At 43.8% G+C, this 14,657-nt stretch overlaps 1 protein-coding gene across 2 annotated transcripts in view; it reads right to left on the bottom strand.

Moving 5' to 3' along the window:
- Window positions 1-14,657, bottom strand: part of tenm3 (teneurin transmembrane protein 3) — a 140,828-nt gene that overhangs the window by 13,677 nt on the left and 112,494 nt on the right. For both annotated transcript variants that reach the window (XM_056585538.1, XM_056585529.1), the window contains 9 exons: window positions 13,857-14,019; window positions 13,179-13,317; window positions 12,184-12,289; window positions 11,690-11,832; window positions 11,342-11,520; window positions 8,474-8,578; window positions 7,894-8,024; window positions 5,214-5,383; window positions 3,628-3,754 (listed from right to left, as the gene is read on the bottom strand). In XM_056585538.1, the coding sequence (XP_056441513.1) occupies window positions 3,628-3,754; window positions 5,214-5,383; window positions 7,894-8,024; window positions 8,474-8,578; window positions 11,342-11,520; window positions 11,690-11,832; window positions 12,184-12,289; window positions 13,179-13,317; window positions 13,857-14,019 (1,263 nt within the window). The remainder of the gene's footprint in view (window positions 1-3,627; window positions 3,755-5,213; window positions 5,384-7,893; window positions 8,025-8,473; window positions 8,579-11,341; window positions 11,521-11,689; window positions 11,833-12,183; window positions 12,290-13,178; window positions 13,318-13,856; window positions 14,020-14,657) is intronic.

Genomic DNA, 14,657 nt, shown 5'->3' with positions numbered 1-14,657 from the left:
CTAAACCATATTTTGTAGACAAATGGGATATACAATTGAAACCATCTTTGTATTAGGCACACTATTATTTGTGCACAATCTTAAATAAAAACCTTACGAGTGATGATTAAGGTTGTGTGCACTTTAAAAACTTAGTGAGAAGCTAATCGCAAAGATTATTGTTTATTTGGATGTGGTTGCCCCAAAGTGTTGTATTAGTCAGCCAGTCCCTTACATATTGTATTGCTGGAGAATTAGTCAGTCCTATTGTGTTGTATTGATATAGTATTAGTCTGTCCTATCATGTTGTATTGCTGTAGTAGGAGCCAGTCTCAACATGTTGTATTGCTGTAGTAGTAGGCAGTCTCAACATGTTGTATTGCTGTAGTAGTCAGTCCTAACATGTTGTATTGCTGTCGTAGCCATTTCAACATGTTGTATTGCTGTAGTAGCCAGTCTCAACATGTTGCATTGCTGCAGCAGTAGTAAGTCCCAAAATGTTGTAAACTAGAGTTAGGAATTGAGAAGGTATTTGTTGTTCTTTCAAGATTAGATTAGAACACAGCGAGAGCACTTCGTTTGTCTCCGCAAGGAGGAAACCTTTCTGAGGATAATTTAAAGTAATTCAAGTGCGTCATAGAATGGATGAATGGTGCACTACTAGCTTTATAGGTGTTAGCTTTTATCTGATGAAATCACACTGCGTACATACAGCCTTATACAAGTCCCACTACAAACCTTTTAGCGTGTATATTTTTAGCAAAACACTCCATTCCAGGCATCATTTGGAATATTAATTTCACATGTAGGTCTGTTGCTATTCCTGCATGCTGTGATCCTCGTGGTTGCTGTTTGTGGGGGCCAGGTCCGTGGATAAAGAGAATGGGGCGCGCTGGATAATGGAGTGGGAGACTTTCCAGGGTAATGATCCCAAGTTTTCCCTTTGTTTCCCTTTTTATAACCCCCATTTCTGCACCCCATACCTTTACGCCCCCCGTCTCTCGCCACATATTTTATTAATTTAAGACGCAATTCATGTTTTTGGTGTTCTCTTCAAAGTGTCACTCAAAAAAGTGAAATAGAAAAAAGTTCCTCCTTTCTCTCTCCCCCTTTCCTGTCACTTCTCCATCAGGAAGACGGATGCTCTCATGGCTCCACAATAACAAACAAACACAAAGAAAACTGAGAAAGTTTACTTTTGTTTTTTGGTGAAAGTTCAGGCCTGACTAGTGCCAGATGATGTAGCTGGCAATATATATTATTAAAATAATGATTGATCTGTGTGTGCCCACCAACACATTGTTCCCTGGAACTTTGGCAGAAACCACTCAATGGGAGAACCCTTTCCACAACTGCAGAGGTGCAGGACTCAGACCTCAGATGGTCTACTGGTGTCACTATTGCCACTAAAGTTTTCATTGGGTGGCACCCCAAGTCATCTGTTAGCCCCAATCTTTTCCCTGGTCTCTTGCAGTATTGGCATGTCCTTGTCACATACCATCCAGAAAAGCGTGTGCGTGTTATTATGCTCTTTGCATAGCACTATTGCTGCGCCGCTCTTTATTGAAACACTGCACATTCTCTACACCGCCTCTTCCGCCGCGAGTCGTAACCTAAGCGGGACGTGTTTACACTGAGAGTGCTCCCAACGCCGCTGCGTACAGCATGGGCAGGCCTTTCTGCTACGTGCCGACGCGGCGCTCCGTGGCTCGTATGGTGTGCGCACCACTTTACATTGGAGCCCTACCGTAACCCAGTCAGTCTCGGACTGAGAGTTGATCCCAAAGCTAGTGACTTCCTCCACACAGCATTCAACCGTGATATTGTAGTTTTCCTTTTTGAAGCGTTACTTCAATAAATCCTTTGTTTTAACCGATTTCACCATTGCAGAATCGGCCTTGCATCCACATTATAAGTTTTTGAAAATGTCTTGAGCCCTGTGGGTGGATTCAAAATGTATCAAATGCTAATCAGTTCAGCAGCCTGAAGAATCCATCATTAGACTAATCTGCCGTCTTCTTGATAGTGTCAGAGTCCTTGATCTATAGCTAGACTGAGATAAACTCATTCTGCATCTGAACTTCTCTTCTGGGAAATGGAAAATAAACGACAACAAATCCGTTAAAAGTCTCTGTATTTGTTATTTTCTTTTTGCCTACATTTTGAAAGTACACACATAATTTAGTTTTTCTAGTTATTGCACTCTCATTAAGTCTACTTATCTCCACCCGTCTCCCAAACAAACAGCATGTTGCATCATCCCACTCGCATTTTCAGAAAAGGATGAACAATAAATGTAACTTGGTGATTGTGCTGTATGTCTGCTTAAATGTACAGAGGAGATGAGAGTCAAACCCAACCATGAAACTAGAGGTTGTTTGACTGTGTGTGATATATGCTCCTTACCCAGTGTGTGTTTGCATGCTATTCTCAATTTCTCTAATATCATCCAAAATACCTTTTTGATGGACAACCGTATAAAAATGTATCCATAACAGAAACAAAAGCAATCGGAAAACTCTGGGTTCTCATTGGACCATGTGTGTTTTAATCCAGCAAGGTCTCACCGATTAAAGGGGATTACCGGGGATGTTTTAGGAAGTGGACTAGAGAGGTTGAAGTCAAATGATAATCTCCCCCCTCTACGTCACTCTGCCATTGTCGGCGGTTGTTTGATCCCGCTCCTCCCCAACACGGCTCGGCTAAGCCTCTACAACTCCTCCAGGTCCTTGTTCTGGTGGCTCACGTCTGACTTACAAGACTCCTGTGTAAGCTCACCGCACACACACACACACACACACACACACGTGCGCACACACAAATGCATGCTCACCATCAAACGCACACACACACGAGCACACACACGCATACACACTTACAAACACACGCACTTGCACATACCACAGACACAAACCAATGCGCCTAAATGGGAGAAAACACACACTCTCACACACATGCAAACACAAGCACGGACACATGTACAAACACAGCTATTAGATAATATATCCAAAGCAATCTCTGCTGTTCCTTCCTCTCCCTCTTGCGTTGCTTCCCCTGGTTTATATTTCTTCCTACTGAGCGTGTGTCTCGCTCTTATCTGGATGCAAGGCTAGCTGATTCTGTGCATAGAACAAGGGTTACATGCATGTCAAGAAGACCTGCTTTTAATGAAGACCTGGAAGCCGAGAAGCTGAATATCAAAGTTTTTTTTTTTTTTATACATGTGCGGACGGTTTTTTGCAGCCCGGACGATAAACTGAAAACGCTGGTACAGCTGGTCTGGTCCACGCTTGGTGCTGATTCACGCAAATACACAGAGCCCATTGCATAGCATGTGTTCTGCGAGGTTTGATGTAAGTAATCAATGGTTTTGGTCTTCATCAGGATCACAGTTGCATATATTATAGCTCTTCCAGCTCTTCGTTCAATGACCACCTTGAAGGACTAGTCCACGCTAACACTCGGACATTGTTATAAAACATTCATTCAGGGTTTATTTATGCAAACTGCCAAACAAGTTGGTGACAGGATGAGGGTGTATTAATACACCTACATAATGCATATGCAACGTACAAAACATGTTGGTGACACGATGAGGGTGTATTTACCTTGTCCAGTGACAGAGTGACAGGGTGAGGGTGTGTTTACCTTGTCCAGGTAGGTGTAGCCCCAGGTCTTTCCGTCGGCGAACACCCGGGATACGATTCGTCCCTGGAGGTCGTACTCCCATTTCTCTGTGGTGGGACCCCGCTGTAGGCCAGTCACCTGACCAGTACTACACACACACACACACACACACACACACACACACACACACACACACACACACACACACACACACACACACACACACACACACACACACACACACACAAACACACACACACACACACACACACACACACACAGAAACACACAGAAACACACAGATGTTGACCACCAGGGCTTAACCATCTACCTAAACATACCTTCAATATGAACACATGTTGCTTTTTGTAGGAAAGACTTAAGTACAGAGCCCCCTTGGGTTCACATGATCAAAACTAAAAAATAATTTGCTGCAACCCACAAGCCCTTCTCTCAAGGAGATGGACCTGCCTGGACCAGGGTGACCTCTTCTTCCCACTTAATCCAATTCATCTCATTTTGAAGGCAAATTTAATGCCGGTGAATCAGGGTTATTGAGTAGGCTTTGTGTTTTGTGTTTTTATGAGAGGTTGTTTGACTGTGTGTGATATATGCTCCTTAAGCGGTGACCACTTACCCTAACGTAAGTGGTCACGGCAGACCAAGGCCGCTCCATGTGCTGAAGAACTAAGGAGGCCATGTGGATTGTAAATCCGTGCACGTCGTTTCCGAATCCGTTCGCATGCTTTCTGAATCCGTTCGCACCCTTCCAAATACATTTGTTTGCACGCTTTACCAATCTGTTCTTCTTTTACCGATCCGTTCACACGCTTTACCAATCCGTTCGTCTTTTACCAATCCATTCGCACGCTTTACTTATCGCACAGCTTAACACTTTATTTTTTTGTTTTTCATCATGTGACCCTAGAGGGCCTCCGTACTTAGAAGCTATTATTTGAGTGTAATTCTTTAAGAATGTCATAGCCATCTATCTGCTTGGTTAGTGGAATGCAAATTGTGAATCGACTCTGCCTGCTTCTGTTTGGGCCTATTCCGATTTTAGATCAGTCCCTGCTCAATTCTGAACAATCAGGGCATCTGCTCCATAATTGGTTTGGGGAATCCATCTCTCCTATCAGTCAAAGGTGCATGAATGCAACACTTCTCATTGTCTGAGAAAGTAGGGAGAAATGGGGCATAGACAGCAGAATTGTTTCTGTATCGTTATAACCCCTGAATCTTACCTACGTCACCTGTAATCAATTGCTTATCAATCCATACAACTGGACCCCAGCTCATACATATACATCGTAAACATAAAGTTGATTTCTTCTATTCCTTATCTTACTCTTCTCCCAAACCCCAGCCACCAGTATGTGTATATATCTCATATCAGGGGACGCATGAAGTCTCATCTCTTCTTATCTTGAATTATTGCAGTCTAAGGCAAATCAAGTTGTACTGTGTGGCAATGTTGCATACAAATCCAGAGAGCAGAGGAGCCCAGAGTGTGGTCCCTGGGAGCCAGCTGATGGAGCGGAGAGTGAGCACAACACAATGAGGGAGGGGAGCCGGCTGTCAGCAGCCATGTTACTGCAGGCGGGTACCTGGAGTAGGTCAGGTTGACAGACAGCAGCTTGCTGCTGGGCACCCAGAGTGACGGGTGGCCTTGGGTGTCATAGATGATCTTCAGGAGGAACTTGCGGTGGTCATCGTAAATCTTCTCGGTTCGCAGAGAGCGGTCGTAATCCACAGACAACAGGTTCCTGCCATTTACCTGGAAAAGCCCCACAAACACAATGTTGTTTTACAGTGGCAGTGGCCCTGTGTTACACATAGTGAACTGTGGCATTGTGTCAATGTTATTCAAATAACAGCGTCGTTCAGAAAGAAGCGTCAAATCCAATGTTTAGCCGTTCTTTATCACCCAGTTTCAAACATTTGTGCTCTGAACTCAAGTCATGTTCTTTGCAAAGTATCCACTTCGATGTCGCAATGAACACACTCAGACACTAATTGTATTACGCCTAGTTGCGTGATGGATTTCATATACCACATCACTCATTATAACACTCTTACTCAACGATGTGTACTAACTTAGAAAGATATATCACAAAGTTAGGGCCGTTACCATGGAGAATCCCCACCCACTCCTTCCTAGAATTCTCATTCCAAAGAGCATTTTTTTAATTGTCATAGTGGTTTACTTTAAATCATACATCAAAAGGAATCAAAGGGTAATGTTCCTTGATGAAATGTGTATGGAAAGGCTACTGAACAAAAACTACATTTCATTTATGTTAGAAAATAAAGAAATTGTAATAAAACCTAATGCATAATATCAAAATAATCTCAATGATTCAATCATCTACTAAAGGAAATTTGCTGAAAATGTATTTTGGCAAAGTCAGCTCCCACGTCTACTGAAGGTTAAAACAGACATAACCTTTATCACGTCCATAATCATTGTTTATCTTTGTTTTGTTTATCTGCGCATAGCTCTACATAGAACAACTAAATGCAATTATGTATTTGGAAATATGGATCCGAATTCACAATCATTTGTCCTCACGTGACATACGAGTAGTACCGATGCACAAGTTTGTCAATAGAACCAAATATGCAGACACTGTCAAAAACCACCAACTGTGGCTGATCAGCGCATGAACAGAGATTATGAGCTATTTCATTAATTAGTTAGTAGACTAGCATGTGTTTTGGGGTACACTCCACTGTTATCCAAAACCCCTATGCCCTGTGTTTCAAGACGAATCACAGCATTTTCAGTTTACAATCTTATGGTATTATAAACACGGTGGCCGTGAGGTATGTGTTATGAGTGAGTATTCCCTCAATGTTTAAAAAGGAATTTATATTTGGTTGTAAACAGTGACTTTTTAATGTGATGACGGTAGTCCTGAGATTAAAATCCTTCCGTAATATCATTATAGTTTTATCGTTTATTGCAGACATTTTGTCACTTATATTGCGATTGTAATAATAACTAAAGACAAGGCAACCTAACAAAGCCATCATCACAGATTGTAGTTTTGTAGTCGTTACAAAGTGTTATCTTATGAGGATTCAGTGATGGGAGGCCCTTAAAGCCACAGTTTACCTGTTCGGTTTCCTCATGACTGATCAATTTGTAAAGAACACCCTTGTTTACCAAGTAGTGTAGCTGAGGGCTGGCACCAGTCTATCCTGTGTTTGGCAAGAGAAGGACGTTTGTTAACCTCTGGATCAACCAGGAGGTTCTTACAGCTATAAATCCTCCTCTGGTGCGGGATTGATGCCTGTGTGGTGCTTGGAATGTGCTTGGTGCTTGCAAGGAGCAGCTCAATAGTAATGATAATTTGAAGCGTTTTTCCACCTAATTCAGAGGCCCCGAGGAATAGTTGCCAAAGAGGGGAATCACTATCCGATGGAGTCATTACATTTAAGATGGAGTCTTTCTGAAAAAAAAACGCTGGAGTCATTTCTCCCCCTTTGGACACTCGTCCCACTAGACATTAACACTGGAGGCCTGGAGGTGAGAGCAGATAAGAGCGATGTATGGATGATAAGCAAACAAAGCTCAAGAGCAACGGGACGCTGGCCAGCAGCAGGGCAGCTTTGGGATCCTGGCCAACCATCCTGCTGAAGCTCTGCCATCTCCTTTCGGGGGGAGAATATCATTTTGCAGATTGAAAGTGCCCCCATGTAATCTTAGTGATGATCCAATCAATTGCTGACCTTGGTGTTATTAAAAGCGCAGGGCAGAGCTTAAATCTCACCGCGTTGAATGCTGCCTTAAAGGCCGGCCCGATGAAGGACTTGCATTCATAAAAGATTCTGACATCCACAATTTACTTTTCCAAGAGGTCAATTCAGAACCTTGGTTTGTATGAAAAACTGCTTTGTATAAATAATTAATTAGAGAATCTTTCAATAATTTCATCTTATTATGTGTTGGAATGTAAACCATTGTACACTTCAATTACCAGTAGGATTAAAACCATACCTATTTTACAAAGGTTATGCATGGGACTATTTTGAACCAAGGCCCATCTCACTGCACCAGCAGAAACATCCCTTTGAGAGTTAATGAATAATAGTGAGCATTGTTTTAATGGAGACTAATCCAAAATAAATCCATGTTTCTCTTGATTAACATCCTCCAAATAACCTTGTTTAAATGGCCAACGGAAGATGCTGTGTGCCTTGGATGGATTTAACATCCATCTCGTAGTGTGAGCTGATCCCGTTGGAGCTCCCCGTCATGTGGGCCTGGCAGCAGGGACTCACCCGGAGCTTCCTCCCGAACACGATCACCTTCCCGCGGGTCTGCTCCTTCCGGAACCGCCACTCCACCAGGTTCTGCCCGCTCTCGCCCGGCAGTGTCATGTTGCGTCGGGCCACGGTGGGGTTGGCGGCGCCTAGCGAGGGGTAAACAGCAGGGTGTCGCACTGCTACGTCACACACTGCCCATTAGGATCCTTATCGTAAAGCACAGTACCACACATAGAACCAGCGCCACTGGACTCCGCGTTCCCGTCCTAAAGCCAATGGAGGCATCAGACCAAGCAGTAGGCTAGACTCCTGAGTGGATTCGGAGCTGTGTGTGACTGTGCCTGAAACGTTTCCGTCATCGGAGTCCGGCCATAATTACCCCCGGTCAGCGTCCGACTCGGAGCCCATAATGACGTAAATGTTGCTTTGCTTTCAAAAGATCTTGCGACGTGGGATTCTGTGGTTTAACCCTTCAACCTCAATATATATTTTCAGTTCTCCACGCCGATATACCAATTACAAGTCGCCACATGAAGGAACAACCTCGGGCGTGTCCAGTGCAGATGTATGCGTGTGCCCTGAGGGCCGCCATTACCTGCCAGGATGTGGGGCTCGGTCTGGTAGTGGGTTTCCATCCCGTTGGCGTAGATGACTCTGAGGGAATGGTCGTTTCCCACCTCGTAACTGTTGCGCAGTTGGTCTGGTGGGGAAAGAAAAGCATCATCATCATCACTCACCCATTTTCTAGCCATGAAAACTGGATTCACAATATCTATATTCTGCAAACATTATTTGAAGAATAAAATATATGGATAACATTTGTGTTGCAGCGATAAACAGTCAGGGCAATCAATTCCTTTTCAATTGCTACAAATGGATATTTTGTACTAGTAGTAATAGTAGTGGTAATTAGTACGTAGTAATGAGTAAGGAGGAATAGTAATAATAGTTTTCTACTCATTAGAATTGGGTGCAAATTTTTATTTGACAAAAACAATGATTCATCCTGAAACCATTTGCCAATTGTAAATGGCTCCTATGTGGCTAGCATTTCATCTGTACTTGATACAATCGTTTTTCCGCTGATGTATCATCGGATTCCAGATCAATAAACTATAAATTATTTAAAGTTACTTGATAGGCCTTGTCACCCTTGTTCTAGGATATGCAATCCCTCTGTCTTCAATCGGAAACATTGTCTTATTTTAAGAAATCATTCATGGAACCAACCTAGCCTGGAGGATATTATTCTTTAAAGTAGCATTTAATTACAATATATATACACTCAAACTAAAAGCGTCAACATTCTTGATAATTTATACTTAGCTTGAATAGCTTTTATCTGGACAATATTGTAGCATATTCACATCAGAAATATTGAATCATCATCATAACTTAATTCTAATTTCAGCTAAATGAAGATGCTGAAAATAAGGCTATGTCTGGTTCAGATGTCAGACGGGGTATGATTACTGAATCGTATTTGTCTGTTAACCATTGCCTGTAAATGAGCATTTATGAATTTAATACATTTGATCATTGATGAGTTTGACAGTGACATATAAACGGTTGGAAAAGGCGAAAACGTAGATGACTAACGACAGCGATCCATAACCAGCGATGGTAGAAGCAAGGAGAGCATGATCCATGATGAGACGCTGCTGTTCACCATGAGCCACAAACAATGGTGTACAAGAGTTATTTTGTCCAACATAGAACGCATAAGCTTAGCTTAAGAACCCCATGATTTGTATACACAGACACACACAACATACATCCCTTCATTTCTCATTTCCCAAGAAACAGAGAGGGCAGAGAGGGTAAGCGAGAGGTTGAGAGATAGAAGGAGAGAGCGTGAGAGAGAGAGTGAGGGAGAGGGAGAAGGAGAGAGAGAGGTGGCCAGCCCACCTAGGCGTATTCACTACTTCCTCCTGTAGCTGGGGAGAGAGAAGGCCTACGTATAAATAATGCATGGGGATCCAGGGAGAAGTTATTCAAACCCAACCACGAGTGGTTGGGTTTGAATAACTCATCAGATTGCAATCGATATTGATCCTGCTGTGGGGCAGAAGCTGCTTCTTCTCTGCTGCTTCCCACACTGTATGCTGGGGATGCCAGCCTGACATCGTCTCCACCTGTGCACACATGCAGACCAGTAAGCTGCGGCTCCTTTGGTTCAATTTAAATCAGAGCTTGGGTCATCATACAGCCCATTGTTACTGACCCGTACAGTATGACCTCCAGTCACATGGGGGATGCGCTCACTCCAGTGAAAATATGGAGGAATTAATTTCCAATATGAATATTTAAGGCTCTTGACCAGAGTTCTGATTCCACAAGGTTTTAAATCTTTAAATTGTCAACACATGTCCATCACTTACATCAAAATATCAAAGCTAACAACAAACATCCAGATGAAAAACTGGTTCTATTCAGTTCTATAGCTTTTAAAAGAAAAAGCTAAATCGATTCCATTCGTACATTAATGCCTGCTGCATTGCTCCACATGGCAGTTGTATACATTCTGTTTATACAGTGGTAGGATCATGAGGGGGGCTAAGAGAAACATATAATTGCAGTGACATTTATATCTGCCTAATTATGTCCTAAGCATGTGCAAGGGGCATTTGAAGTGCCTCAGGGGACGAGATCAATCATTATTGACAAGTGACTGTAAAGACGGCCCATAAGTCAGGGGGAGAACTGCTCCCAAATGTTAGCATCTCCAACTGTAAATCAAAAATGTTACTTACATCTGAGGTTAAAAACTTTATTCAAAATCCAATACCTAGATTGGGCCATTAATTATGTATCCCTTTTTATCGCTGGAGCTGCGTGCGTGTGTGTGTGTGCGTGTGTGTGTATCTTTTACTGTACCATTCATCAGTCTATTGATCTCAAAGCTCTTATGTTTACAGACTCCTGAATAATGAAGCAGTTCCAAGGAGATTGATAACTGCGCCAAAAATGAAAAAAATCCCTCCCAACAAACAGATATGTTACCCATACCAGCACACACACACACACACACACACACACATACACACACACGCACACGCACACACACACGCAAACACACACACACACACACACACACAGGCACACAAACACACACAATTGAAGGTGTTTAACCAATTGTCGCCACTGAAGACATTGACATAAAAACACAAGCTTTGAAAAAAGAAATATTACAAAACTGATCTATTTTACAATAGTTATAGGTATATTTTTGAACGCTCCTTCTATGTATCTGACCCCTACTACTGTTTGATTTCACTGCTTATCTTGACGGAACGGTGTCCGGCCTTGTGCCTTGCATTTTAAAGCTCTTTCTAAACGCTCTGATTAGAGGACCTTGTAACAATAGGTTATTATTATTGCAGTTCCGATGACCAAGGGAAAGACTGGGAACCCCTGAACCACACTGCAGACCTCCACCAACACAACCCCAGCGCCGGCTCACCCTGGACGAGTGTGTAGAAGGAGTCGATCGAGGAGAGGTTGGTGGTGATGGACACGTCTTCGTCCCGGCCCGATGTCTCAATGTCCACCACCACGGAGCCGGAGGACATGTCTCCGTGGAGGTTGGTGACCACGCCCGTGGGGAAGGTCACGTTGGTCAGCCGGCCCTCGCTGTCGTAGCTGTGTGGAAGATAAGGAATCATATTTATACACTAAATGAGACACTTTGAACGGATTGCGATGCAAAGGTCAGTATTGTGCTCTGATGGGATGTTGATGTGTCAACAGAGATAGAGGGCTGCGTGTTTCTACTGGTGCGTGTGTGGCGGGCAGCCGGCCTGGGGCTCACTCGTAGAAGGTGGTCCAGCCGATCTGGATGCTCTTGGTGGCCAGGAGGCCGCTGTTCCCGTGGTAGCTGAACAACACCAGCTCCTGTCCCTGAGCCGTGAGGGACTTCAGTCCTCCGTTGGTCCCGATGGTCAACCAGATGACCTGCCGCAGAAACACACACACACACACACACACACACACACACACACACACACACACACACACACACACACACACACACACACACACACACACACACACACACACACACACACACACACACACACACACACACACACACACACACACACACAAATATGTACTGGGTTTCAATGGCAACATCTTAACAGGTATTCTTTTCTAGTGTTCCTGTACTGCTCTTTAGTGCTGTATACATTAGAAATATGTTGCATGACATAAACTACTCCACATGATTCAATGATGTATGGCTTGTTTTCTGCCGTCCTTTCCTGCTTGTAACATCCGCCTGAACCATGGACAATAGAATATTACCTGGTTGTCGGGGGCAACCACTCGAACCGGCATTCTATTTGTGTCTCTCCGGATGCGCAGTGTGTTCCCGCTGCTGTCGGTAACAGCAGTTACATCTTCCTCATTGCTAATTGCCGCAAGGTGAAAAAAGAGAAGAGAGAAGAGACAGAGCAAGATGGTAATCTAGTCGTCTGCAGGACTCAAATGCATCGCTGGACTCCGGGGGACACGGTGCACAGACGTATCTGGTGTTTAGCGAGGAGGCGTTTGAATTTAAAAGACCCCTCCGTGGGAAACAGACTCCATGCCCGCGGACAGCAATATCAACCCGCTGATATTAGCAGGCGAACCTAAATGAGAAACCCCCTTTGTTTCAGTTTGGTACATGAGTCGGACATGCGGCCATAACAGAAACCCCCAGCCGAACAAGACCGAGTGAGCTACAATGCTGACAGCTGCCAGCGTGCGCTAATGCAAACTAGAAATTCATAGCCCACGGCGTAAACATTATGTTCATACATTGGCAATGTAATAGCCGCGTTAAGTTTGACAGGTCAGAAAGTGTGATTAACAGCAACATTTCTTTGAGCCAAACAAATGAAGGATGGGAATTGGGAGCTGTTAAATAATATGACTGCTGGCATACTGTTACAATTTGCAATGCCGGTCCTCAGACTTCGCACGCAGAGGTGCCAAATGACAACAGCTATACAGGTTTTCTGGATCGCTTGGACCTACGGTGAATTTTCATATTTGTAGCGCGACCCAAAAAAACCCCATTGAATCAAATTGTTCTTACGGCGCGAAGCACATGTTATTTTAGCGTGCTTTGGTAAAGGACTCACATCTATTTTGGGCGTGTTTATTCTGTCCCAACAACAGTGTGCTTTGGGCTTTGAAAATACTGGAATGAGACTTGCACTGTGGTGCACCACTTGCAGTACCCTACTGTGATGCTTTTAAAAAATCAATGCATGAACTTCTATTGCTCAGGCCATACACACGCACACACAAACCTGTAGCTGAAGTTGTATTTGTAATCGCCAGTAACAAGGGACATGGTGAACTGGTGGGTTCCGTTGGAGTCAAACACGTACAGCTCCTGGGAGGCTGGTGAGGCTACCTCGTAGGAACTTGGACCTGAAGCCAGAGAACCTGGAGAGAGAGAGAGAGAGAGAGAGAGAGAGAGAGAGAGAGAGAGAGAGAGAGAGAGAGAGAGAGAGAGAGAGAGAGAGAGAGAGAGCGAGAGAGACAGAGAGAGAGAGAGAGAGAGAGAGAGAGAGAGAGAGAGAGAGAGAGAGAGAGAGAGAGATGTGTTGAGATAGGCAAGCGTTACATTCTACTTGCTAAGCAACATCTCAGATGATATATATCAGAATGGACCCAGGGAACCAGGGTCAGAAGAGGGTCAAAGGAAGTATATCTAGCAGTTAATGCAGACAATATACAATATGCCTATCCTTTATGATATACTGATATACTGCAGCGTCTATTCCCAAAAAGACATGATGATGATGCATTTAATTAAATTGAAATGGAGCAAATGTAATGGAATAACATTTGGACTCAAAGCCTCACGCGTTCATCAATAAAGTGATCATATCAACACGCTCCCCCGTTTGTGTGTATTGGCTGCAGGTTCACATTAGGGTTCACGCTGTAACCCGTCCGGGTGCTGTTCTACGTCTCCGTACCGGTGGGCGGCTGGTTGCGGCGCACCGCCCGGATGCGGATGTTCCCCAGGTCGGCCACATACAGCGTGCCGTCCGGAGACACCACCAGGGACGACGGACAGTTGAGCCGCGCGTCCTTGGCGTATCCGTCCCCCGTCTGGTAGCAGTCGCAGTTGGCGTCGTTCTGCAGGGACAGGAGGAGCAGGCTGAGGCCAGAGGAAACCATGCTACACCACGTGGGACTGAGTTCTGGTATGATGCCAGTGGGGAAGGGGGACTGCGTGGTGCTATCACAAACACATGATCCATGGCTCAACCCATCAGTTGGACTGAATGTGATGCTGTGCTGGTTGCTTTCTGGCGTTTTTTAACAAACATTCTAAAAGACATGGATCCTTTAAACATGATAAGGAAACGTTAAATGTTCTCTGTCATCTGTGTGCTCGTTCCGTTCCACAGGAGTTGTGTGTACTTCACGGTGTTCAACATAACCTTTCCCATGCCATTATCCCATAATAACCATATTATGATGTACATGATTTCCTTTTTGGCAATTTTAATAAAGTCGTGTTCCTTTGGTATATCCTTTACCAGATACTTAAATCCAAATTGACTTACAGTTTAGATTGATAACAATTGTCTGTTTTAGAGTTTTAGACCATTATAAGTTTAATGGTTAAACAAATTATTATTTTTAAAAGCGTAAGCATCTTAGACGATGATAAAGTAGACATACACACCATGTCACAGTCTTTCTTCTGCAGACACCATCAGAAGAGGACGGTAAAAGCGTGATATAGTTCCTGAAAATGAAAATGAGTG

This window comes from Gadus chalcogrammus, chromosome 3, assembly GCF_026213295.1.
Source record: "Gadus chalcogrammus isolate NIFS_2021 chromosome 3, NIFS_Gcha_1.0, whole genome shotgun sequence".
Taxonomy (NCBI): Eukaryota; Metazoa; Chordata; class Actinopteri; order Gadiformes; family Gadidae; genus Gadus; species Gadus chalcogrammus.
This window is presented reverse-complemented; position numbering and strand designations above follow the sequence as displayed.